Consider the following 23,404-nt stretch of genomic DNA (forward strand, 5'->3'; position numbering starts at 1 on the left):
TCCCCACCTCACTCCTCCCCTCCTCTCCCCACCTCACTCCTCCCCTCTTGTCACTACCTCCCTTAGGAGGGCGACAGTCAGTCAATATGGGACATTCTACAATATAATGTTCAACGGAGTGCATGGTTTTTAAACCCCCTTCTCCCTCCCCTCTCTTTCCCCCCTCCCCCTCCCTGCTCCCCTCATCACAGCACCCACACCACCGGTGTGTGGTGACTGCTCACATCATGCCAGTGATACATATATAATTGAATGAAGTAACTTAGGAGACGGGTTGACCTAGTTAGGCCGAGGTGCGTGTTGTTGAAGGGTTCCCCCCTCCCGTCTCTTCCCCCCTCCTACACACTCCCCTTTCTTCCGTCTCCCCCTCTCCCCCCCCCCCCATCTCCCAGCTCCCCCCCCCCCACCATGTGTTCTCACATATAAATACAGAGGAGCGAGGTGAGGGAGAGAGTGAGCATAAGTAAGCAAACGTTGCATCGGTAGACAATATAATATGAGGGAGTATGAGCGCCTGGGAAGCCAAGGTGGCACTCCAGTGCTACAACATGTCAACGCTAATGTGCTCTCCTGCTCCACGGCACACTGTTCCTCCCCAGGGCACACTGCTCCTCCCCCGGCCACAGGGCACACTGATCCTGCCCCGGCCCCGGCCCCAGGGCACACTGATCCTCCCCCCAGCTCCAGGACACACCCTCCCAAATTGAAGATTTCTCTCTTCTGAACTTTCCTTCACCTATGCCTCTCCATCTTTACTCCCCCCCCCCCACCCGACAAAAAAAAGGGGAGGTGGGTGGTAGAGGCGTTGAGAGGTGTTAGGGAGTGGGAGGCAACCTTGGCCCAGCGAGACAGAGGTGTGTCTGAGGCAGGTGGGGGGCGGGCCCCTGGGGGCGGGCCCCTGGGGGAGGGTCTTGTGGAGGTGTGGCAGTGGTAAGTGACCCCGGCGTGACCACTGTCTTGCTGCGCTGCTCCACCTCACTCTTCCTCGCCAGTCACTGCTGCCTATTTTTTTTTTTTAACTAAGACTAGGATTCATAAGTGATATCTGATGACGTACCTAGTAAAGCTGCAAGCAAGAGCTGTTATCCTACCTTACCTCATCTGAAGCCTACACCTAGAAACTCAATTATTTCATGAGAATATACTTTGAAACTAACACATAGCTCCCTATCATATAAGGAACTAAGTGAAGCTAAGTTATAACCTACTCCTAGAAGCCCATTTATATCATGAACCTGTTATGTGCAGCAGTAGGAATAGCCTTTTTTCATGTACAACATTAGGTAACAATCATATATGGAACAGTATGAGCCTGTAGCCAGCTGGGTGCCAGTGTCTTCATGTGATCAGTTGACCTGATCTCCCGTGTATCAATCTGTTGAGCGAACAAGTTCCAGATGCGAGTAAGTCTCGGAATGAATGAACGCTGATGGAGTGATGTTCTTGAGAATGGCACTTCCAGCATGAGACTGTTGAAGGTTGAGAACCTAGTGCTACGGGTGGAAACTACTGGTAGTCCACGGAGTTGAGCCAGGTGCGGAACTTTGAGGATGTTAGCCTTGTACATAACAGTACGGCCAACAACGTCACGACGGTGTTGCAGGCTCTGATGTTCAGACCGTTCCCACCAGACTTGATTAAGACTAGAGATAAGCCTTCTTGCCCGTCTCTCCACTTTGTCCAACAGTCTGACGAAAGATGGGGGGCAGACGATCCAGGAAAGGGGTGCATACTCTAGATTGGAGCGAACTTGAGGTTCATATAAGGTTTAGCATCCCTTGCTGTAAAGACGATGAGAGATGCGCCGTAAAGCTGTAAGTTTCCTAGCTGCCTTTTGAGCTAGGTTTAGCACATGGCTCTTCATTGTCATTGATGAGTCGAACTTGATTCCCAAGATGTCAAATTCATCTGTGAACTCTAGAGATTTGCCAGCCATTTGCAGGTCCGTGAGCTTCGCCATGTACAGTCTAGTTATCATCCCCGCTCCTGTCTTCTCGGCCGCACATGTCACCTGCCATCTCCTACCCCAGGTAGACATTGCTCAAAGTTGGCGAGTGATGAGTCTTGCAGCAGTTGGCATTGCCTTCTTTGTATGTAAAGGTTAGAGTACAGTCACCAGCACAGGCTTGAGCTTCACGAATGAGATGAAGTAGATCGTTGAAATAAACAATTCCCTCCCCCCCTCCTCTTCCCCCTCCCTCTCTCTTTTTTTTCTTTCCTTTTCTTCCCTCTTCCTCGCCTAGTAAAGAAACAAAAACATTGTGTATGAGAGAGAGAGAGAGAGAATGAGAATATTATACTATACTAGAAAACGTATACTAGAAACTATTAGTAAATGATTTATACTAAGCATAACATTGATGATGGGAAGGGAAGTATGAGGAGAACGCGCCAAGCCGTTACCACTATGAAAGTGGTAAAGTTAAAAGGGTAAATTAAGGCTTACAATTAGAGCAGCGAGGCGTCATCAGCTAAACCATCTACTGCCAAATTAGAATGATGAGAATATAATTCGGAAGATAACTAAGATAAAGTAAGTATGCCTTGAAGTGAGAGGAACTTACACAGCCTCAAGTGTTGTATATGGAGAGGTTGAGGGACTGGAGCCAAGTTTACACTCACTCACTCTCAAGGAAATGTGTGAGTGTCCTTATTTTACCTCAGTCCATTTGAGGTTCAGCTCAAGTAATTCATTGGAGTTGTTGAATACAATTTATCTGGCAGAATATCCCTTACTTGGTTGACCATTGTCTTGGTTCATCATGCCAGTAGTTACATCTTGCCTTCTTGTGATCAATGTCGTCTGTGTTATGTCAACAGCACGTGTCACCACCAGCCCCGGCCACTACCTCCCCTCCCTCTTGCTGCACCAACTGCTCTCACTGGTTATTGCTTCTGCTTCACTGTTGCAGCCAGTGTAGTGGGTGTAGTGTGGTGATGAGTCTAGTGTAGTGGGTGTAGTGTGGTGATGAGTCTAGTGTAGTGGGTGTAGTGTGGTGATGAGTCTAGTGTAGTGGGTGTAGTGTGGTGATGAGTCTAGTGTAGTGGGTGTAGTGTGGTGATGAGTCTAGTGTAGTGGGTGTAGTGTGGTGATGAGTCTAGTGTAGTGGGAGTAGTGTAGTGATGAGCCTAGTGTGCTGGGTGTAGTGTGGTGATGAGCCTAGTGTGCTGGGTGTAGTGTGGTGATGAGTCTAGTGTAGTGGGTGTAGTGTGGTGATGAGCCTAGTGTGCTGGGTGTAGTGTGGTGATGAGCCTAGTGTGCTGGGTGTAGTGTGGTGATGAGTCTAGTGTAGTGGGTGTAGTGTGGTGATGAGTCTAGTGTAGTGGGTGTAGTGTGGTGATGAGTCTAGTGTAGTGGGAGTAGTGTAGTGATGAGCCTAGTGTGCTGGGTGTAGTGTGGTGAGCCTAGTGTGCTGGGTGTAGTGTGGTGATGAGTCTAGTGTAGTGGGTGTAGTGTGGTGATGAGTCTAGTGTAGTGGGTGTACTGTGGTGATGAGTCTAGTGTAGTGGGTGTACTGTGGTGATGAGTCTAGTGTAGTGGGTGTAGTGTGGTGATGAGTCTAGTGTAGTGGGTGTAGTGTGGTGATGAGTCTAGTGTAGTGGGTGTAGTGTGGTGATGAGTCTAGTGTAGTGGGTGTACTGTGGTGATGAGTCTAGTGTAGTGGGTGTAGTGTGGTGATGAGTCCAGTGTAGTGGGTGTAGTGTGGTGATGAGTCTAGTGTAGTGGGTGTAGTGTGATGAGTCTAGTGTAGTGGGTGTAGTGTGGTGATGAGTCTAGTGTAGTGTGGTGATGAGTCTAGTGTAGTGTGGTGATGAGTCTAGTGTAGTGGGTGTAGTGTGGTGATGAGTCTAGTGTAGTGGGTGTAGTGTGGTGATGAGTCTAGTGTAGTGGGTGTAGTGTAGTGGGTGTAGTGTGGTGATGAGTCTAGTGTAGTGGGTGTAGTGTGGTGATGAGTCTAGTGTAGTGGGTGTAGTGTGGTGATGAGTCTAGTGTAGTGGGTGTAGTGTGGTGATGAGTCTAGTGTAGTGGGTGTAGTGTGGTGATGAGTCTAGTGTAGTGGGTGTAGTGTGGTGATGAGTCTAGTGTAGTGGGTGTAGTGTGGTGATGAGTCTAGTGTAGTGTGTGTAGTGTGGTGATGAGTCTAGTGTAGTGGGTGTAGTGTGGTGATGAGTCTAGTGTAGTGTGGTGATGAGTCTAGTGTAGTGTGTGTAGTGTGGTGATGAGTCTAGTGTAGTGGGTGTAGTGTGGTGATGAGTCTAGTGTAGTGTGGTGATTAGTCTAGTGTAGTGTGGTGATGAGTCTAGTGTAGTTGGTGTAGTGTGGTGATGAGTCTAGTGTAGTGGGTGTAGTGTGGTGATTAGTCTAGTGTAGTGTGGTGATGAGTCTAGTGTAGTGGGTGTAGTGTGGTGATGAGTCTAGTGTAGTGGGTGTAGTGTGGTGATGTCTAGTGTAGTGTGGTGATGAGTCTAGTGTAGTGGGTGTAGTGTGGTGATGAGTCTAGTGTAGTGGGTGTAGTGTGGTGATGAGTCTAGTGTAGTGGGTGTAGTGTGGTGATGAGTCTAGTGTAGTGGGTGTAGTGTGGTGATGAGCCTAGTGTAGTGGGTGTAGTGTGGTGATGAGTCTAGTGTAGTGTGTGTAGTGTGGTGATGAGTCTAGTGTAGTGTGGTGATGAGTCTAGTGTAGTGTGGTGATGAGTCTAGTGTAGTGTGGTGATGAGTCTAGTGTAGTGTGGTGATGAGTCTAGTGTAGTGTGGTGATGAGTCTAGTGTAGTGGGTGTAGTGTGGTGATGAGTCTAGTGTAGTGGGTGTAGTGTGGTGATGAGTCTAGTGTAGTGGGTGTAGTGTGGTGATGAGTCTAGTGTAGTGGGTGTAGTGTGGTGATGAGTCTAGTGTAGTGGGTGTAGTGTGGTGATGAGTCTAGTGTAGTGGGTGTAGTGTGGTGATGAGTCTAGTGTAGTGGGTGTAGTGTGGTGATGAGTCTAGTGTAGTGGGTGTAGTGTGGTGATGAGTCTAGTGTAGTGTGGTGATGAGTCTAGTGTAGTGTGTGTAGTGTGGTGATGAGTCTAGTGTAGTGGGTGTAGTGTGGTGATGAGTCTAGTGTAGTGGGTGTAGTGTGGTGATTAGTCTAGTGTAGTGTGGTGATGAGTCTAGTGTAGTGGGTGTAGTGTGGTGATGAGTCTAGTGTAGTGGGTGTAGAGTGGTGATGAGTCTAGTGTAGTGGGTGTAGTGTGGTGATGAGTCTAGTGTAGTGGGTGTAGTGTGGTGATGAGTCTAGTGTAGTGGGTGTAGTGTGGTGATGAGTCTAGTGTAGGTGGGTGTAGTGTGGTGATGAGTCTAGTGTAGTGGGTGTAGTGTGGTGATGAGTCTAGGTGTAGTGGGTGTAGTGTGGAGTCTAGTGTAGTGGGTGTAGTGTGGTGATGAGTCTAGTGTAGTAGGTGTAGTGTGATGAGCCTAGTGTAGTGTGGTGATGAGTCTAGTGTAGTGGGTGTAGTGTGATGAGCCTAGTGTAGTGTGGTGATGAGTCTAGTGTAGTGGGTGTAGAGTGGTGATGAGTCTAGTGTAGTGGGTGTAGTGTGGTGATGAGTCTAGTGTAGTGGGTGTAGTGTGGTGATGAGTCTAGTGTAGTGGGTGTAGTGTGGTGATGAGTCTAGTGTAGTGTGGTGATGAGTCTAGTGTAGTGTGGTGATGAGCCTAGTGTAGTGTGGTGATGAGCCTAGTGTAGTGGGTGTAGTGTGGTGATGAGTCTAGTGTAGTGGGTGTAGTGTGGTGATGAGCCTAGTGTAGTGTGGTGATGAGTCTAGTGTAGTGGGTGTAGTGTGGTGATGAGCCTAGTGTAGTGGGTGTAGTGTGGTGATGAGTCTAGTGTAGTGGGTGTAGTGTGGTGATGAGTCTAGTGTAGTGGGTGTAGTGTGGTGATGAGTCTAGTGTAGTGTGGTGTAGTGTGGTGATGAGTCTAGTGTAGTGGGTGTAGTGTGGTGATGAGCCTAGTGTAGTGTGGTGATGAGTCTAGTGTAGTGGGTGTAGTGTGATGAGCCTAGTGTAGTGTGGTGATGAGTCTAGTGTAGTGGGTGTAGTGTGGTGATGAGTCTAGTGTAGTGGGTGTAGTGTGGTGATGAGTCTAGTGTAGTGTGGTGATGAGTCTAGTGTAGTGTGGTGATGAGTCTAGTGTAGTGTGGTGATGAGTCTAGTGTAGTGTGGTGATGAGTCTAGTGTAGTGTGGTGATGAGTCTAGTGTAGTGGGTGTTAGTGTGGTGATGAGTCTAGTGTAGTGGGTGTAGTGTGGTGATGAGTCTAGTGTAGTGGGTGTAGTGTGGTGATGAGTCTAGTGTAGTGGGTGTAGTGTGGTGTGAGTCTAGTGTAGTGGGTGTAGTGTGGTGATGAGTCTAGTGTAGTGGGTGTAGTGTGGTGATGAGTCTAGTGTAGTGGGTGTAGTGTGGTGATGAGTCTAGTGTAGTGGGTGTAGTGTGGTGATGAGTCTAGTGTAGTGTGGTGATGAGTCTAGTGTAGTGTGTGTAGTGTGGTGATGAGTCTAGTGTAGTGGGTGTAGTGTGGTGATGAGTCTAGTGTAGTGGGTGTAGTGTGGTGATTAGTCTAGTGTAGTGTGGTGATGAGTCTAGTGTAGTGGGTGTAGTGTGGTGATGAGTCTAGTGTAGTGGGTGTAGAGTGGTGATGAGTCTAGTGTAGTGGGTGTAGTGTGGTGATGAGTCTAGTGTAGTGGGTGTAGTGTGGTGATGAGTCTAGTGTAGTGGGTGTAGTGTGGTGATGAGTCTAGTGTAGTGGGTGTAGTGTGGTGATGAGTCTAGTGTAGTGGGTGTAGTGTGGTGATGAGTCTAGTGTAGTGGGTGTAGTGTGGAGTCTAGTGTAGTGGGTGTAGTGTGGTGATGAGTCTAGTGTAGTAGGTGTAGTGTGATGAGCCTAGTGTAGTGTGGTGATGAGTCTAGTGTAGTGGGTGTAGTGTGATGAGCCTAGTGTAGTGTGGTGATGAGTCTAGTGTAGTGGGTGTAGAGTGGTGATGAGTCTAGTGTAGTGGGTGTAGTGTGGTGATGAGTCTAGTGTAGTGGGTGTAGTGTGGTGATGAGTCTAGTGTAGTGGGTGTAGTGTGGTGATGAGTCTAGTGTAGTGTGGTGATGAGTCTAGTGTAGTGTGGTGATGAGCCTAGTGTAGTGTGGTGATGAGCCTAGTGTAGTGGGTGTAGTGTGGTGATGAGTCTAGTGTAGTGGGTGTAGTGTGGTGATGAGCCTAGTGTAGTGTGGTGATGAAGTCTAGTGTAGTGGGTAGGTAGTGTGGTGATGAAGGCCTAGTGTAGTGGGTGTATGTGGTGATGAGTCTAGTGGTAGTGGGTGTGTAGTGTGAGTGATGGAGTCTAGTGTAGTGGGTGTAGTGGTGGTGATGAGTCTAGTGTAGTTGTGGTGTAGTGTGGTGATTAGTCTAGTGTAGTGGGTGTAGTGTGGTGATGAGCCTAGTGTAGTATGGTTGATGAGTCTAGTTTAGTGGGTGTAGTGTGTGAGCTAGTGAGTGTGGGTGATGAGTCAGTGTAGTGGTGTAGTTGTGGTGATGAGTCTAGTGTAGTGGGTGTAGTGTGGTGATGAGTCTATGTAGTGTGTGATGAGTCTAGTGTAGTGGGTGTAGTGTGGTGATGAGCCTAGTGTAGTGGGTGTAGTGTGATGAGTCTAGTGTAGTCGGTGTAGTGTGGTGATGAGCCTAGTGTAGTGGGTGTAGTGTGGTGATGAGTCTAGTGTAGTGGGTGTAGTGTGGTGATGAGTCTAGTGTAGTGTGGTGATGAGTCTAGTGTAGTGTGGTGATGAGTCTAGTGTAGTGGGTGTAGTGTGGTGATGAGTCTAGTGTAGTGGGTGTAGTGTGGTGATGAGTCTAGTGTAGTGTGGTGATGAGTCTAGTGTAATGTGTGTAGTGTGGTGATGAGTCTAGTGTAGTGGGTGTAGTGTGGTGATGAGTCTAGTGTAGTGGGTGTAGTGTGGTGATTAGTCTAGTGTAGTGTGGTGATGAGTCTAGTGTAGTGGGTGTAGTGTGGTGATGAGTCTAGTGTAGTGGGTGTAGAGTGGTGATGAGTCTAGTGTAGTGGGTGTAGTGTGGTGATGAGTCTAGTGTAGTGGGTGTAGTGTGGTGATGAGTCTAGTGTAGTGGGTGTAGTGTGGTGATGAGTCTAGTGTAGTGGGTGTAGTGTGGTGATGAGTCTAGTGTAGTGGGTGTAGTGTGGTGATGAGTCTAGTGTAGTGGGTGTAGTGTGGTGATGAGTCTAGTGTAGTGGGTGTAGTGTGGTGATGAGTCTAGTGTAGTGGGTGTAGTGTGGTGATGAGTCTAGTGTAGTGGGTGTAGTGTGGTGGAGTCTAGTGTAGTGGGTGTAGTGTGGTGATGAGTCTAGTGTAGTGGGTGTAGTGTGGTGATGAGTCTAGTGTAGTGGGTGTAGTGTGGTGGAGTCTAGTGTAGTGGGTGTAGTGTGGTGGAGTCTAGTGTAGTGGGTGTAGTGTGGTGATGAGTCTAGTGTAGTGGGTGTAGTGTGGTGATGAGTCTAGTGTAGTGGGTGTAGTGTGGTGATGAGTCTAGTGTAGTGGGTGTAGTGTGGTGGAGTCTAGTGTAGGTGGAGTAGTTCGCGGGGGAGGGGACAGACGTGTCGTCGTCGCGCTCCGTTAAAACACTGGAATACACCGGGCTTTTTTAGGATTACAACCATGGATTACGGCCCACAGTGATCACCAAGTGCATAGTGACCCGTAGGAAAATAGAATACAGAAATTAACAATGGAAATTTGAGTTAAATACAGAATAAAGGTGGTCCCACGTGGTGAGCCAGTGCCACCAGGCTCATGTGTACAGGCATCAGCGATATATATCAAATATAGCGAGCAGTGATACGTTGAACAGTGAAGTGGAACGTGTAACACAACATATAAATTAGTGGATAGTGTTAGAGAATTGTACAAAGAAAAAGTATAAATGTAAAGTTGTGGAGGAGGCATCACACTAGGCTGTTTATTACACAGCCACGAGGCCTACACAGTGTAGAGGACGTCCCGCAGTAACAGTATACTCCCTCAGTGATAATATACTGGCAATATATACGGTAATACGGGAAAGTGGAGCTAGGAACTAGTAATAGAGTAAGTGAATAACATTGCAAGCCGGAAGAAAGCAGAAATTCCCTTAGGATTTTACAGGCACATAATCAGTGTATAAATCAAGTAACTGGCAACCAGTGACATCCTGGTTGCCCATCCTGCCCCCGACCTGGGACAAACAACGGTCAACTGGACGGTCCCAAGACGACCATATTTTCTCCACAAGGCGATAAGTACCCCCACATAAACTTGAACAAATAAACATATGTAATATTATAAATATACTGGATACATATTATATATACATACATATAATACTTAAATATATGCATATATTATTATAACATCACAAACCCAACATGGAGGTGTGTGGAGGCTGCCTTAAGTCACTTCGGAAGAGTGTTGTAGGCATTGTATGTAACATTTGTAACATAAGGTTTCACCTGAGTTGTACAGGATTACCTACACAATATGCAAACCGGGAAGGTAACTACTGGATCTGTCAAAGAGACAGACAGTTGTGGGAAAACATCACCAAACTAATGAATAACATTCCTGAAGTACACAGGCTACAATTCACACAAAAACTACCAGAAATATATGCAGAGTATATAAAGACAGCAACGAACTCTGAACACAACCCAGGGACTGAGAAGTTAGAGAGTCAAAGTAGCAATGTAGAAGGGTATAGTGTCGAGGTACACAAAAATGAAGGCAATATTGTAGAGCACACTGGTGATATGAATAAGGAGAGAAAAAATGAGACGAATGAGAACACAAATGAGAAAGACGAAAGCAACAAGGAGAAAGATAAGGGCAATACCGAGAATGAATGCAGAAACGAGAAAGTTGGAACAAAAAACACAGAGGTAGCCAAGTCGTGCACGGGTACAAACAAGAATAATACAATCACAAATGAAAATATTTGCTGGTATTATGCAAAAGGACAGTGTAGATATGGGCCCAGAGGCACGGAATGCTCATTCATGCACCCACGGAAATGCCGAAACTGGTTAGGGAAAGGCAGATGTCGTTTTGATACAGAGTGTAGATATTTTCACCCTAAGCTATGCACACTCTCAGTCAATGAGAGGAAATGCTACGATCTTCACTGCCCCGATTTCCACGTCAGAGGTACACAGCGCCATATAAGAGAAGAAGTCCAACATAATAGCCCTGAAAATTTTTTAGAGGCAGGTACAAACAGAGGGAGAAACAGACAGGCAGAAACGTGGCAGGAGTACGGATGGAGAGGGGGAAATGCCCAAGACTGGACTACAGTTCGTCATCAAGCCCACACATACTACACCCCCCAACTACACAGAGACTACCACACTCCCCAGTATCACTTCCAAAACTGGACAAACCATTGCCACAACAACACACCCTGGGTCAGGGTAGAGAGGAGGGAGAACTACCAAAACCTTCCAGAAGTGACACACAATATGGACAATCATTCATATTTGCAAACATTCAAGGTTTAAAGCCAAAGTCAAGAAATAAAGTTAAGTTCATAAATGGCCTTCTATTAGAGTCAAACTCAATATTTGGGGCATTCACGGAAACTCATACAAAAGATTACATGGATGGTGAAATCTGGATTCCAAATTATAATCTATATAGATGTGATAGAAAAACTAGGTCAAATGGAGGAGTAGGTCTGTATATTAAAGAAGACCTGGTATGCACAGAACTATTAAATTCAACTAATGAGGTGGTAGAGGTACTTGGAATGAAGGTAGAGAAACTAAACCTAATTATTATTCTAATATATAAACCGCCAGATACAACGATTGAGGAATTCACAGAACAGATGCACAAAATAGAGAACATACTTGACAACCTAGCAAACCCAGCTCCAGATATTATCTTTCTTGGAGATTTCAATTTACCGAGTCTAAGATGGAGAACGGCAAACACAAATATCATAGCAGGGAATGACCCGGGAAATAACCAACCACAGGTTAGAGAACTTTTGAGATTCTGTGACAAATTCTCGCTCAATCAACAGATTACAGAACCAACTAGGAACGAAAACACACTAGACTTGTTATTCACAAACAATGATGAACTAATCAGGGATATCACAATCTCAGATACTTCATACTCAGACCATATGCTCATTGAAGTGCGAACTAGCATAAATAACGGTAGTAGGTCTAAGAGACCCAACAAGCGAGAAGGAATATTCAATCAATTCAATTTCAACAATAAGAGGATTGACTGGGGAAAAATATATGTAGACCTTGCAACCATTCAATGGGAGACGGTCTTAAGCGACAAAACTCCCACACAGGGAATAGCTCAACTGACAGCTGAAGCTTACAAGGTCTGCTTGAAGCACGTACCTGTGAGGAGGGGCAGAAAGAGGACCACTCTAGAAAGAGAACGGAGACGACTGTACAGGAGAAGGAAAAAAATAACGGAAATGCTTCGGCAGACACAACTATCACAAGCAAGGAAAACAAGCCTAAGCAGGGAGATTGAGGAAATAGAACAAACGTTGAAGCGATCATATGAGTCTGAGGAAATGGAATTGGAACAGAAAGCTATACAAGAGATAAGGAAAAATCCGAAATATTTTTTCACATACGCAAAATCAAAATCCAAAACCTCGACCAGTATTGGACCGTTAATTACAAATGAAGGTACGTACACAGAGGACAACAAAGAGATTAGTGAAATTCTAAGAAGCCAGTATGAGGCTATGTTTAGCACACCAATAAACAACATGAAAGTTGATGACCCAGACAGCTTCTTTATGAATGACATTCAAGCTGCAGATAATATAACGGATATTACCACAAACTCGGAAGACTTTGAAAGAGAAATTGATAATATGCCTATGCACTCAGCTCCTGGGCCTGACTCATGGAATTCAATATTCATAAAGAAATGTAAAGTACCAGTAGCGAGAGCACTCAGCGTAATATGGAGAAAGAGCCTGGATACAGGGGAGATACCAGCAGCACTTAAATCTGCAGATATAGCTCCGTTGCACAAGGGGGGGAGTAAAGCCTTGGCAAAAAATTATAGGCCAGTTGCACTAACATCACACATAATAAAAGTGTTTGAAAGAGTGATTAGGAATCAAATTTCTAGTTTTATGGAAAACAATGAATTGCACAATCCAGGACAACATGGATTTAGAGCGGGAAGATCCTGTCTGTCACAGTTACTCAACCACTATGACAAAATCACAGAAGCCCTAGAAGAAAAGCAAAATGCAGATGTTGTATACACAGACTTTGCAAAGGCGTTCGACAAATGTGACCATGGGGTGATAGCTCACAAAATGAGGTCAATGGGAATAACTGGAAAAGTAGGACGCTGGATACTCAATTTCCTGTCGAACAGAACACAAAGAGTAACAGTCAATCAGATAAAATCGAGTCCAAGCGATGTTAAAAGCTCTGTACCTCAAGGTACAGTCCTTGCACCGCTACTGTTCCTTATTCTCATATCTGATATAGACAAAAATACACGCCACAGCTTCGTGTCGTCCTTTGCAGATGACACAAAAATCAGCATGAAAATTACCTCTGCTGAAGACATTGAAAAACTACAAGCAGATGTCAACAAAGTTTTTGATTGGGCAGCAGAAAATAACATGATGTTTAACAGTGATAAATTTCAGGTACTCAGGTACGGCAAAAATGAGGATCTGAAACATAATACAGGGTACAAAACACAATCGAATCTTCCCATAGTAGGAAAACAGCATGTCAAGGATTTGGGAATAATGATGTCCGACGATCTAACGTTTAGGGAGCATAACCAAGCAAATATCGCGTCAGCCAGAAAAATGATCGGATGGATTACGAGAACTTTCAAATCCAGGGATCCCATCACAATGGTTGTACTCTTCAAGTCACTTGTGCTGTCCCGTCTCGAGTACTGCTCAGTACTCACTTCCCCCTTCAGAGCAGGAGAGATTGCTGAAATAGAGGGAATACAGAGAACATATACGGCACGCATAGACGAGATAAAACACCTAAATTATTGGGATCGTCTCAAAGCTCTCCAAATGTACTCTCTAGAAAGGAGACGAGAGAGATACCAAATAATATACACCTGGAAAATACTGGAGGGTCAGGTCCCAAATCTACACAGTAAAATAACAACGTACTGGAGTGAACGATATGGAAGAAAATGCAAGATTGAACCTGTGAAGAGCAGAGGTGTCATAGGCACAATCAGAGAGCACTGTATAAACATCAGGGGTCCGCGGTTGTTCAACGTCCTCCCAGCGAGCATAAGAAATATTGCCGGAACAACCGTGGACATCTTCAAGAGAAAACTGGACGGTTTTCTAAGAGAAGTTCCGGATCAGCCGGGCTGTGGTGGGTACGTGGCCCTGCGGGCCGCTCCAAGCAACAGCCTGGTGGACCAAACTCTCACAAGTCGAGCCTGGCCTCGGGCCGGGCTTGGGGAGTAGAAGAACTCCCAGAACCCCATCAACCAGGTATCAACCAGGTAGTGGGTGTAGTGTGGTGAGTCTAGTGTAGTGGGTGTAGTGTGGTGATGAGCCTAGTGTAGTGTGGTGATGAGCCTAGTGTAGTGTGGTGATGAGTCTAGTGTAGTGTGGTGTAGTGTGGTGATGAGCCTAGTGTAGTGTGGTGATGAGCCTACTGTAGTGTGGTGATGAGTCTAGTGTAGTGGGTGTAGTGTGATGAGCCTAGTGTAGTGTGATGAGTCTAGTGTAGTGGGTGCAGTGTGGTGATGAGTCTAGTGTAGTGGGTGTAGTGTGGTGATGAGCCTAGTGTAGTGTGGTGATGAGTCTAGTGTAGTGGGTGTAGTGTGGTGATGAGTCTAGTGTAGTGGGTGTAGTGTGGTGATGAGCCTAGTGTAGTGTGGTGATGAGTCTAGTGTAGTGGGTGTAGTGTGGTGATGAGCCTAGTGTAGTGTGGTGATGAGCCTAGTGTAGTGGGTGTAGTGTGGTGATGAGTCTAGTGTAGTGGGTGTAGTGTGGTGATGAGTCTAGTGTAGTGGGTGTAGTGTGGTGATGAGTCTAGTGTAGTGGGTGTAGTGTGGTGATGAGTCTAGTGTAGTGTGGTGATGAGTCTAGTGTAGTGGGTGTAGTGTGGTGATGAGCCTAGTGTAGTGTGGTGATGAGTCTAGTGTAGTGGGTGTAGTGTGGTGATGAGCCTAGTGTAGTGTGGTGATGAGTCTAGTGTAGTGTGGTGATGAGTCTAGTGTAGTGTGATGAGTCTAGTGTAGTGGGTGTAGTGTGGTGATGAGCCTAGTGTAGTGTGGTGATGAGTCTCGTGTAGTGGGTGTAGTGTGGTGATGAGTCTAGTGTAGTGTGGTGATGAGTCTAGTGTAGTGGGTGTAGTGTGGTGATGAGTCTAGTGTAGTGGGTGTAGTGTGGTGATGAGCCTAGTGTAGTGGGTGTAGTGTGGTGATGAGTCTGGTGTAGTGGGTGTAGTGTGGTGATGAGCCTAGTGTAGTGGGTGTAGTGTGGTGATGAGCCTAGTGTAGTGGGTGTAGTGTGGTGATGAGCCTAGTGTAGTGGGTGTAGTGTGGTGATGAGTCTAGTGTAGTGGGTGTAGTGTGGTGATGAGTCTAGTGTAGTGTGGTGTAGTGTGGTGATGAGTCTAGTGTAGTGGGTGTAGTGTGGTGATGAGTCTAGTGTAGTGTGGTGATGAGCCTAGTGTAGTGTGGTGATGAGTCTAGTGTAGTGGGTGTAGTGTGGTGATGAGTCTAGTGTAGTGGGTGTAGTGTGGTGAGGAGTCTAGTGTAGTGTGGTGATGAGCCTAGTGTAGTGGGTGTAGTGTAGTGATGAGTCTGGTGTGCTGGGTGTAGTGTAGAGTCTAGTGTAGTGTGGTGTAGTGTGGTGATGAGTCTAGTGTAGTGGGTGTAGTGTGGTGATGAGTCTAGTGTAGTGTGGTGATAAGCCTAGTGTAGTGTGGTGATGAGTCTAGTGTAGTGTGGTGATGAGTCTAGTGTAGTGGGTGTAGTGTGGTGATGAGTCTAGTGTAGTGTGGTGATGAGCCTAGTGTAGTGTGGTGATGAGTCTAGTGTAGTGGGTGTAGTGTGGTGATGAGTCTAGTGTAGTGTGGTGATGAGCCTAGTGTAGTGGGTGTAGTGTGGTGATGAGTCTGGTGTGCTGGGTGTAGTGTAGAGTCTAGTGTAGTGGGTGTAGTTATTTTGGATTTTTAAAGAAGCTGAGCAGATCTCCCACTTTGGTACACAAGATAGACAAGGTAGTTGCTGCTGTGTATTGGGGTGTTAAACATAGCCTCAAACTGAATTTTTTAGGATTTCACAAATTTCTTTGTGGTGGTGTGTGTGTGAACCTTCTCTAGTAAGTATGGGTTCATTGCTGGCAACGTGCGGAGGCTCCAGCAGTAACAACAGCAGGACAATGTATTAATTTGACGTTTAGAAACGTGTGGGGAGTGTAAATGACTTTCACAGGTGAGTATTTTGAGAAGTTGCTGGGCTGATGTGGCTGATGTTCTCCCAGTGATGTATACGCCTATACGCCTCCTCCCAGTGATGTATACGCCTCCTCCTCCCTTGACCCAGGTGATCAGTGGTGATGCTTCCGTATGGTTGTAATGTTACACACGCGCGCGCGTATGTGTGTGTGTGTGTGTGTGTGTGTGTGTGTGTGTGTGTGTGTGTGTGTGTGTACTCACCTATATGTACTCACCTATATGTGCTTGCAGGATCGAGCATTGACTCTTGGATCCCGCCTTTCGAGCATCGGTTGTTTACAGTGTGTGTGTGTGTGTGTGTGTGTGTCACCTTGTGGCTGCTACCTTGTGATGGTTCCGGTGGCTGGCCTCACCCTGGACGCCCGGGCTCTTGGCACCCTGGACGCCCGGGCTCTTGGCACCCTGGACGCCCGGGCTCTTGGCACCCTGGACGCCCGGGCTCTTGGCACCCTGGACGCCCGGGCTCTTGGCACCCTGGACGCCCGGGCTCTTGGCACCCTGGACGCCCGGGCTCTTGGCACCCTGGACGCCCGGGCTCTTGGCACCCTGGACGCCCACACACATGGTTGGCATCGTGTTGTCTCCCTGTCACCTGCTCTCTGCTGCCACATCTGTTTGTGTTCGCCGCCTGTCCCTCCGTTTCCCCCACCTGTCTTCTTCTGTCCATCCACCTTTCGTTCTTCTCCATTCATCCGCACCTGACGTGTGCCCGGATGCCTGGCCTTCGTGCCCGTCCGCTCAGTCACTCCGTTTAACGTGTCGTGTCCTAATGACAACGGGAAGCGATTCCCTCAGTGTGTCATTACACTCCCAATGTCACTTCCGGCCAGAAGTTAACACTGACTCACAGAGAGGGTGAACACGCTACTGTGCTGGCCTCTGTTACTGCTACTGTGCTGGCCTCTGTTACTGCTACTGTGCTGGCCTCTGTTACTGCTACTGTGCTGGCCTCTGTTACTGCTACTGTGCTGGCCTCTGTTACTGCTACTGTGCTGGCCTCTGTTACTGCTACTGTGCTGGCCTCTGTTACTGCTACTGTGCTGGCCTCTGTTACTGCTACTGTGCTGGCCTCTGTTACTGCTACTGTGCTGGCCTCTGTTACTGCTACTGTGCTGGCCTCTGTTACTGCTACTGTGCTGGCCTCTGTTACTGCTACTGTGCTGGCCTCTGTTACTGCTACTGTGCTGGCCTCTGTTACTGCTACTGTGCTGGCCTCTGTTACTGCTACTGTGCTGGCCTCTGTTACTGCTACTGTGCTGGCCTCTGTTACTGCTACTGTGCTGGCCTCTGTTACTGCTACTGTGCTGGCCTCTGTTACTGCTACTGTGCTGGCCTCTGTTACTGCTACTGTGCTGGCCTCTGTTACTGCTACTGTGCTGGCCTCTGTTACTGCTACTGTTGTGGCCTCTGTTACTGCTACTGTGCTGGCCTCTGTTACTGCTACTGTGCTGGCCTCTGTTACTGCTACTGTGCTGGCCTCTGTTACTGCTACTGTGCTGGCCTCTGTTACTGCTACTGTGCTGGCCTCTGTTACTGCTACTGTGCTGGCCTCTGTTACTGCTACTGTGCTGGCCTCTGTTACTGCTACTGTGCTGGCCTCTGTTACTGCTACTGTGCTGGCCTCTGTTACTGCTACTGTGGTGGCCTCTGTTACTGCTACTGTGGTGGCCTCTGTTACTGCTACTGTGGTGGCCTCTGTTACTGCTACTGTGGTGGCCTCTGTTACTGCTACTGTGCTGGCCTCTGTTACTGCTACTGTGCTGGCCTCTGTTACTGCTACTGTGCTGGCCTCTGTTACTGCTACTGTGCTGGCCTCTGTTACTGCTACTGTGCTGGCCTCTGTTACTGCTACTGTGCTGGCCTCTGTTACTGCTACTGTGCTGGCCTCTGTTACTGCTACTGTGCTGGCCTCTGTTACTGCTACTGTGCTGGCCTCTGTTACTGCTACCGATGTACCATAAATCCAGGCATAAACTTCTATTACGGTATGTCCTTTGCTGTGGCGGCGTCTGTTGCTGTAGCGGCGTCTGTTGCTGTGGCGGCGTCTGTTGCTGTGGCGGCGTCTGTTGCTGTGGCGGCGTCTGTTGCTGTGGTGGCGTCTGTTGCTGTGGCGGCGTCTGTTGCTGTGGTGGCGCCTGTTGCTGTGGTGGCGTCTGTTGCTGTGGCGGCGTCTGTTGCTGTGGCGGCGTCTGTTGCTGTGGCGGCGTCTGTTGCTGTGGCGGCGTCTGTTGCTGTGGCGGCGTCTGTTGCTGTGGCGGCGTCTGTTGCTGTGGCGGCGTCTGTTGCTGTGGCGGCGTCTGTTGCTGTGGCGGCGTCTGTTGCTGTGGCGGCGTCTGTTGCTGTGGCGGCGCCTGTTGCTGTGGCGGCGTCTGTTGCTGTGGCGGCGCCTGTTGCTGTGGCGGCGCCTGTTGATGTGGCGGCGCCTGTTGCTGTGGCGGCGCCTGTTGCTGTGGTGGCGTCTGTTGCTGTGGTGGCGCCTGTTGCTGTGGTGTGTGTGAAGTTATTACGTCTAAATACTACCGGAAATCTGTCCATTGTTGTATCCTGTGAGGGAAGACGAGTGTTGTTGTAATGTTAGTCATCAGCTGTGTGGCGGATGGTAGCCTTGCTCGGGGCTTGTGTGCACGCATGGCACAGCTTCACCTCCTCAGCCCCACCTTCTCATCTCTCCCTCTTGTATAGAACTGCTACTGTATTGCCTTGTACTGCCTTGTCTTGCCTTGTACTGTATTGTACCCTTGTATTCTAATGTATCTCCTGGTTGTCGGTGTGGTTGGAGTCTGTTGGTGGTGGCTGCTCCACGTGTTCCGACGTATAGCAACCGCAGCCCGGTTGATTTGGTACATTAATTAGGTACCAAATATATCATCAGCCAAGAAAATGAAGTGATGAATCATGAGAACCTTCAAATCCAGGGATCCCGTCACAATGTTAATAATATCCAAATTACTTGTGGTGTTCTGCCTTGATTATTGCTCCGTACTCGCTTCCCATTGCTCAGCAGGAGAGATCATTGCCTACTTTGCCTGTTACTCTCTTTGTTAAATGTAGTTTTATGTAAGATTATCATTATTGTTATTATTAATCGTCATCCACACTTCCGTGGAAATAAACATTTAATTCACTTGGACGCTAGGAGCCTCCTAGAGTCCAGGAGCCAGATTCACGAAGCAGTTACGCAAGTACTTACGAAGGAGTACACGGAACTTCGTGAATCTTGGTCCAGGTTCGTAAGTGCTTGCGTAACTGCTTCCCTGAATCTGGCCCCAGGTGAATGAAATTATTATTACTATTGTTGTTATTCTTACACATACGGCACGCATAGACACGATAAAGCATCTAAATTATTGGGACACTCTCAAAACTCTTAAAATGTACTCTTTAGACAGGAGACGCAAGAGGAATTACATAATACACACACACATGGAAGATACTGGAAGGCCAGGTTCCAAATTTGCACAATAAACTAACAACATAGTGGAGTATGTTGTTATGTTTATGTAGTAAACGACATGGCAGTGAAGAGTGGCTACAGACACTGAGAGACACTGTGTGACCATCAGAGGTTCTCGTCTCTTTAGTACCTTACCTACTGCCTACCTGGTTGATACCTGGGTGATACCTGGTTGATGGGGTTCTGGGAGTTCTTCTACTCCCCAAGCCCGGCCCGAGGCCAGGCTCGACTTGTGAGAGTTTGGTGGTCTGGTACCTGTTGATGGTTCGAGAGTTTGGAGAGTCTGGTACCTGTTGATGGTTCGAGAGTTTGGAGAGTCTGGTACCTGTTGATGGTTCGAGAGTTTGGAGAGTCTGGTACCTGTTGATGGTTCGAGAGTTTGGAGAGTCTGGTACCTGTTGATGGTTCGAGAGTTTGGAGAGTCTGGTACCTGTTGATGGTTCGAGAGTTTGGAGAGTCTGGTACCTGTTGATGGTTCGAGAGTTTGGAGAGTCTGGTACCTGTTGATGGTTCGAGAGTTTGGAGAGTCTGGTACCTGTTGATGGTTCGAGAGTTTGGAGAGTCTGGTACCTGTTGATGGTTCGAGAGTTTGGAGAGTCTGGTACCTGTTGATGGTTCGGGGCTCACTCGATGGATCCTTACCAAGTCCCGGAAGCTCCTCAAGGTAAGGTACGTTAACCATCAACCGGCCTCCTGGTTGATGGTCTGGTCAACCAATATTGCCAGAACAAAAGTGGACTTGAAAAAATGTGTAGACACTGGTGCAAGAGGTACTGGGCCAGACAAGACGGGTTGTGTGGGTATGTGGCCCAGAGGTCCACTCTAAACAACGGTCTGGTGGACCCAGTTATCGCAAGTCAAGCAAGTCAAGAGTAACACTCCCAGAACCCACTGCAGGTATGATCCAGGTATTATACATGTCTACTGGTTTCGTAAAGAATTATTTAATTGTGCAAACCTGGAATGTGTCCAACTCTAATATTTCTTAAATTGATGTTCATGAGGTCGGTCGGTCTCTCTCGCGCACTCTGGCACTCTAGCTCGCTCTCTCTCTGCCTCGCTCTCTGTCTCGCGCTCTGTCTAGCCCGCACTCCAGGGAGTATAGTTTGAAGGTTTAAGCGCTCCCAATAATATAGGTGTTTTATTGAATTAATTCAGCCAGTAAAAAGTTCTCACGGTTGATCCGGAATGATTTTGATGACTTACGCTCGTGGTGTTATTTGTTAAGCCATTACAGATCCATCTTGCTAGTTAACCAGTTATCCCTTTCATGCTCATTTTGTGTACAATATCACCATGGTCACGTTTGGCTCAACTTTTGTCAACTATTTGTATATTTCATGGTTGTTCTGCTTGTGGTCCCTGGCCAGCAGGGGCGTGTTGTGGTGGTGTGCCAGCTGTGAGCGGCAGTAGTGTGTTGTGGTGGTGTGCCAGCTGTGAGCGGCAGGAGTGTGTTGTGGTGGTGTGCCAGCTGTGAGCGGCAGTAGTATGTTGTGGTGGTGTGCCAGCTGTGAGCGGCAGGAGTGTGTTGTGGTGGTGTGCCAGCTGTGAGCGGCAGGAGTGTGTTGTGGTGGTGTGCCAGCTGTGAGCGGCAGGAGTGTGTTGTGGTGGTGTGCCAGCTGTGAGCGGCAGGAGTGTGTTGTGGTGGTGTGCCAGCTGTGAGAGGCAGGAGTGTGTTGTGGTGGTGTGCCAGCTGTGAGAGGCAGGGGCGTGTTGTGGTGGTGTGCCAGCTGTGAGCGGCAGGAGTGTGTTGTGGTGGTGTGCCAGCTGTGAGCGGCAGGAGTGTGTTGTGGTGGTGTGCCAGCTGTGAGCGGCAGGAGTGTGTTGTGGTGGTGTGCCAGCTGTGAGCGGCAGGAGTGTGTTGTGGTGGTGTGCCAGCTGTGAGCGGCAGGAGTGTGTTGTGGTGGTGTGCCAGCTGTGAGCGGCAGGAGTGTGTTGTGGTGGTGTGCCAGCTGTGAGCGGCAGGAGTGTGTTGTGGTGGTGTGCCAGCTGTGAGAGGCAGGAGTGTGTTGTGGTGTGCCAGCTGTGAGAGGCAGGAGCGTGTTGTGGTGGTGTGCCAGCTGTGAGAGGCAGGAACGTGTTGTGGTGGTGTGCCAGCTGTGAGAGGCAGGAGCGTGTTGTGGTGGTGTGCCAGCTGTGAGAGGCAGGAGCGTGTTGTGGTGGTGTGCCAGCTGTGAGCGGCAGGAGCGTGTTGTGGTGGTGTGCCAGCTGTGAGAGGCAGGAGCGTGTTGTGGTGGTGTGCCAGCTGTGAGCGGCAGGAGCGTGTTGTGGTGTGCCAGCTGTGAGCGGCAGGAGCGTGTTGTGGTGGTGTGCCAGCTGTGGCGGCAGGAGCGTGTTGTGGTGTGCCAGCTGTGAGAGGCAGGAGCGTGTTGTGGTGGTGTGCCAGCTGTGAGCGGCAGGAGTGTGTTGTGGTGGTGTGCCAGCTGTGAGCGGCAGGAGTGTGTTGTGGTGGTGTGCCAGCTGTGAGTGGCAGGAGTGTGTTGTGGTGGTGTGCCAGCTGTGAGCGGCAGGAGGGTCCTGCTGGGAGCCCATATTGACCAAGGTTATTTACACTATTATAACTGGTGTGTGATCTGACGTCTTGTCACTCTCTCACACGTCTTGTGTGTGTAATGTTAGTGTTCTTGGCTTCTGTTTTGATCCCTCCTTATATGAAGGCCTCGCCTTCATATAATTTGTAAAGCCTTTGATGGTTTTTGCAATTCTTGGTGATATATGGAGTTGTAGGAGTGTGGGCGTGCGAGGGAGCGCGCGCCCACATGGTAACGTCAAAGTCTCGCGTGTCAAGGAGACCCCAGAGATGACAGTTGTGCTTGGTGCCATGTTCAACCCAAATTGATTTAGGTGATAATTACTCCTCAGTGCGTTCAGTGGTTCACTGATGACAGTCGTACTCTATCTTAAGTATTTCATCCAGGTTTGTTTTGTTATCCATGAAGGGAGGATTGACTAGGCGCCAATCCTTAACTGTACGCCTCTGTTCACCCAACATTGATTGGGTACCTGGTTGTTAACCGATTGGCGGGTCGTGTTCCAGGGAAACTAGTGGGCAAGGCTCACCTTGAGTTATGGGAAGGGAAAGCTGGCACCCTGCTAACAGGAGTCACCTGTCACGTGTTCCTGTATTCACCTCTCTATAAGTAAACACTAGGCTTTGTTTTTTATCTGAACTTCGCATAGGTGAATACATATTTTGGGTTCCTCTTAATTTTACTGACTTTTGCCCTCTCTCTCTCTCTTATTTATATATATATATATATATATATATATATATATATATATATATAATATGTCGTACCTAGTAGCCAGAACTCACTTCTCAGCCTACTATTCAAGGCCCGATTTGCCTAATAAGCCAAGTTTTCATGAATTAATGTTTTTTCGACAACCTAACCTAACCTAACTTTTTAGGCTACATAACCTAACCTAACCTATAAAGATAGGTTAGGTTAGGTTAGGTAGGGTTGGTTAGGTTCGGTCCTATATCTACGTTAATTTTAACTCCAATAAAAAAAATTGACCTCTTACATAATGAAATGGGTAGCTTTATCATTTCATAAGAAAAAAATTAGAGAAAATATATTAATTCAGTAAAACTTGGATTATTAGGCAAATCGGGCCTTGCATAGTAGGCTGAGAAGTGCGTTCTGGCTACTAGGTACGACATATATATATAACCAAAAACCATATATATATATATATATATATATATATATATATATATATATATATATATATATATATATATATATATATATATATATATATATATATATATATGTTGTACCTAGTAGCCAGAACTCACTTCTCAGCCTACTATTCAAGGCCCGATTTGCCTAATAAGCCAAGTTTTCCTGAATTAATATTTTTACTATAATTTTTTCTTATGAAATGATAAAGCTTCCCTTTTCACTATGTATGAGGTCAATTTATTTTTATTGGAGTTAAAATTAACGTAGATATATGACCGAACCTAACCAACCCTACCTAACCTAACCTAACCTATATTTATAGGTAAGGTTAGGTTAGGTAGCCAAAAAAAACTAGGTTAGGTTAGGTTAGGTAGGTTAGGTAGACGAAAAAACATTAATTCATGAAAACTTGGCTTATTAGGCAAATCGGGCCTTGTATAGTAGGCTGAGAAGTGAGTTCTGGCTACTAGGTACGACATATATATATATATATATATATATATATATATATATATATATATATATATATATATATATATATATATATGTTTCATTGAATATGACCGCATATTCTGTATTTATTATTTTCTGGTTTAGGGCTTCTATCCCTCTAACTATTTTCTTAGCATCAGGGCTTAATTGAAATAGGAGTTCTCCAAAACTCATTTTCGTACTTTTAAGGTGAAGAAAAGAAGTGATTTACTATAGAGTGTATTACACTTATTTGTATAATTTGCACG

At 47.1% G+C, this 23,404-nt stretch overlaps 2 protein-coding genes across 6 annotated transcripts in view; one reads left to right on the forward strand and one right to left on the reverse strand.

Annotated features, from left to right (window-relative positions):
- The window catches only part of fwd (phosphatidylinositol 4-kinase beta fwd), a 148,657-nt gene that overhangs the window by 54,346 nt on the left and 70,907 nt on the right, over positions 1-23,404 (forward strand). The gene's annotated exons all lie outside the window — the stretch shown is intronic.
- Positions 1-23,404, reverse strand: part of LOC123773104 (uncharacterized) — a 57,770-nt gene that overhangs the window by 24,941 nt on the left and 9,425 nt on the right. Inside the window, exon 3 of the mRNA XM_069315539.1 lies at positions 17,503-18,001. Within this exon, the coding sequence (XP_069171640.1) occupies positions 17,503-18,001 (499 nt within the window). The remainder of the gene's footprint in view (positions 1-17,502; positions 18,002-23,404) is intronic.

Source organism: Procambarus clarkii, chromosome 81 (genome assembly GCF_040958095.1).
Source record: "Procambarus clarkii isolate CNS0578487 chromosome 81, FALCON_Pclarkii_2.0, whole genome shotgun sequence".
Taxonomy (NCBI): Eukaryota; Metazoa; Arthropoda; class Malacostraca; order Decapoda; family Cambaridae; genus Procambarus; species Procambarus clarkii.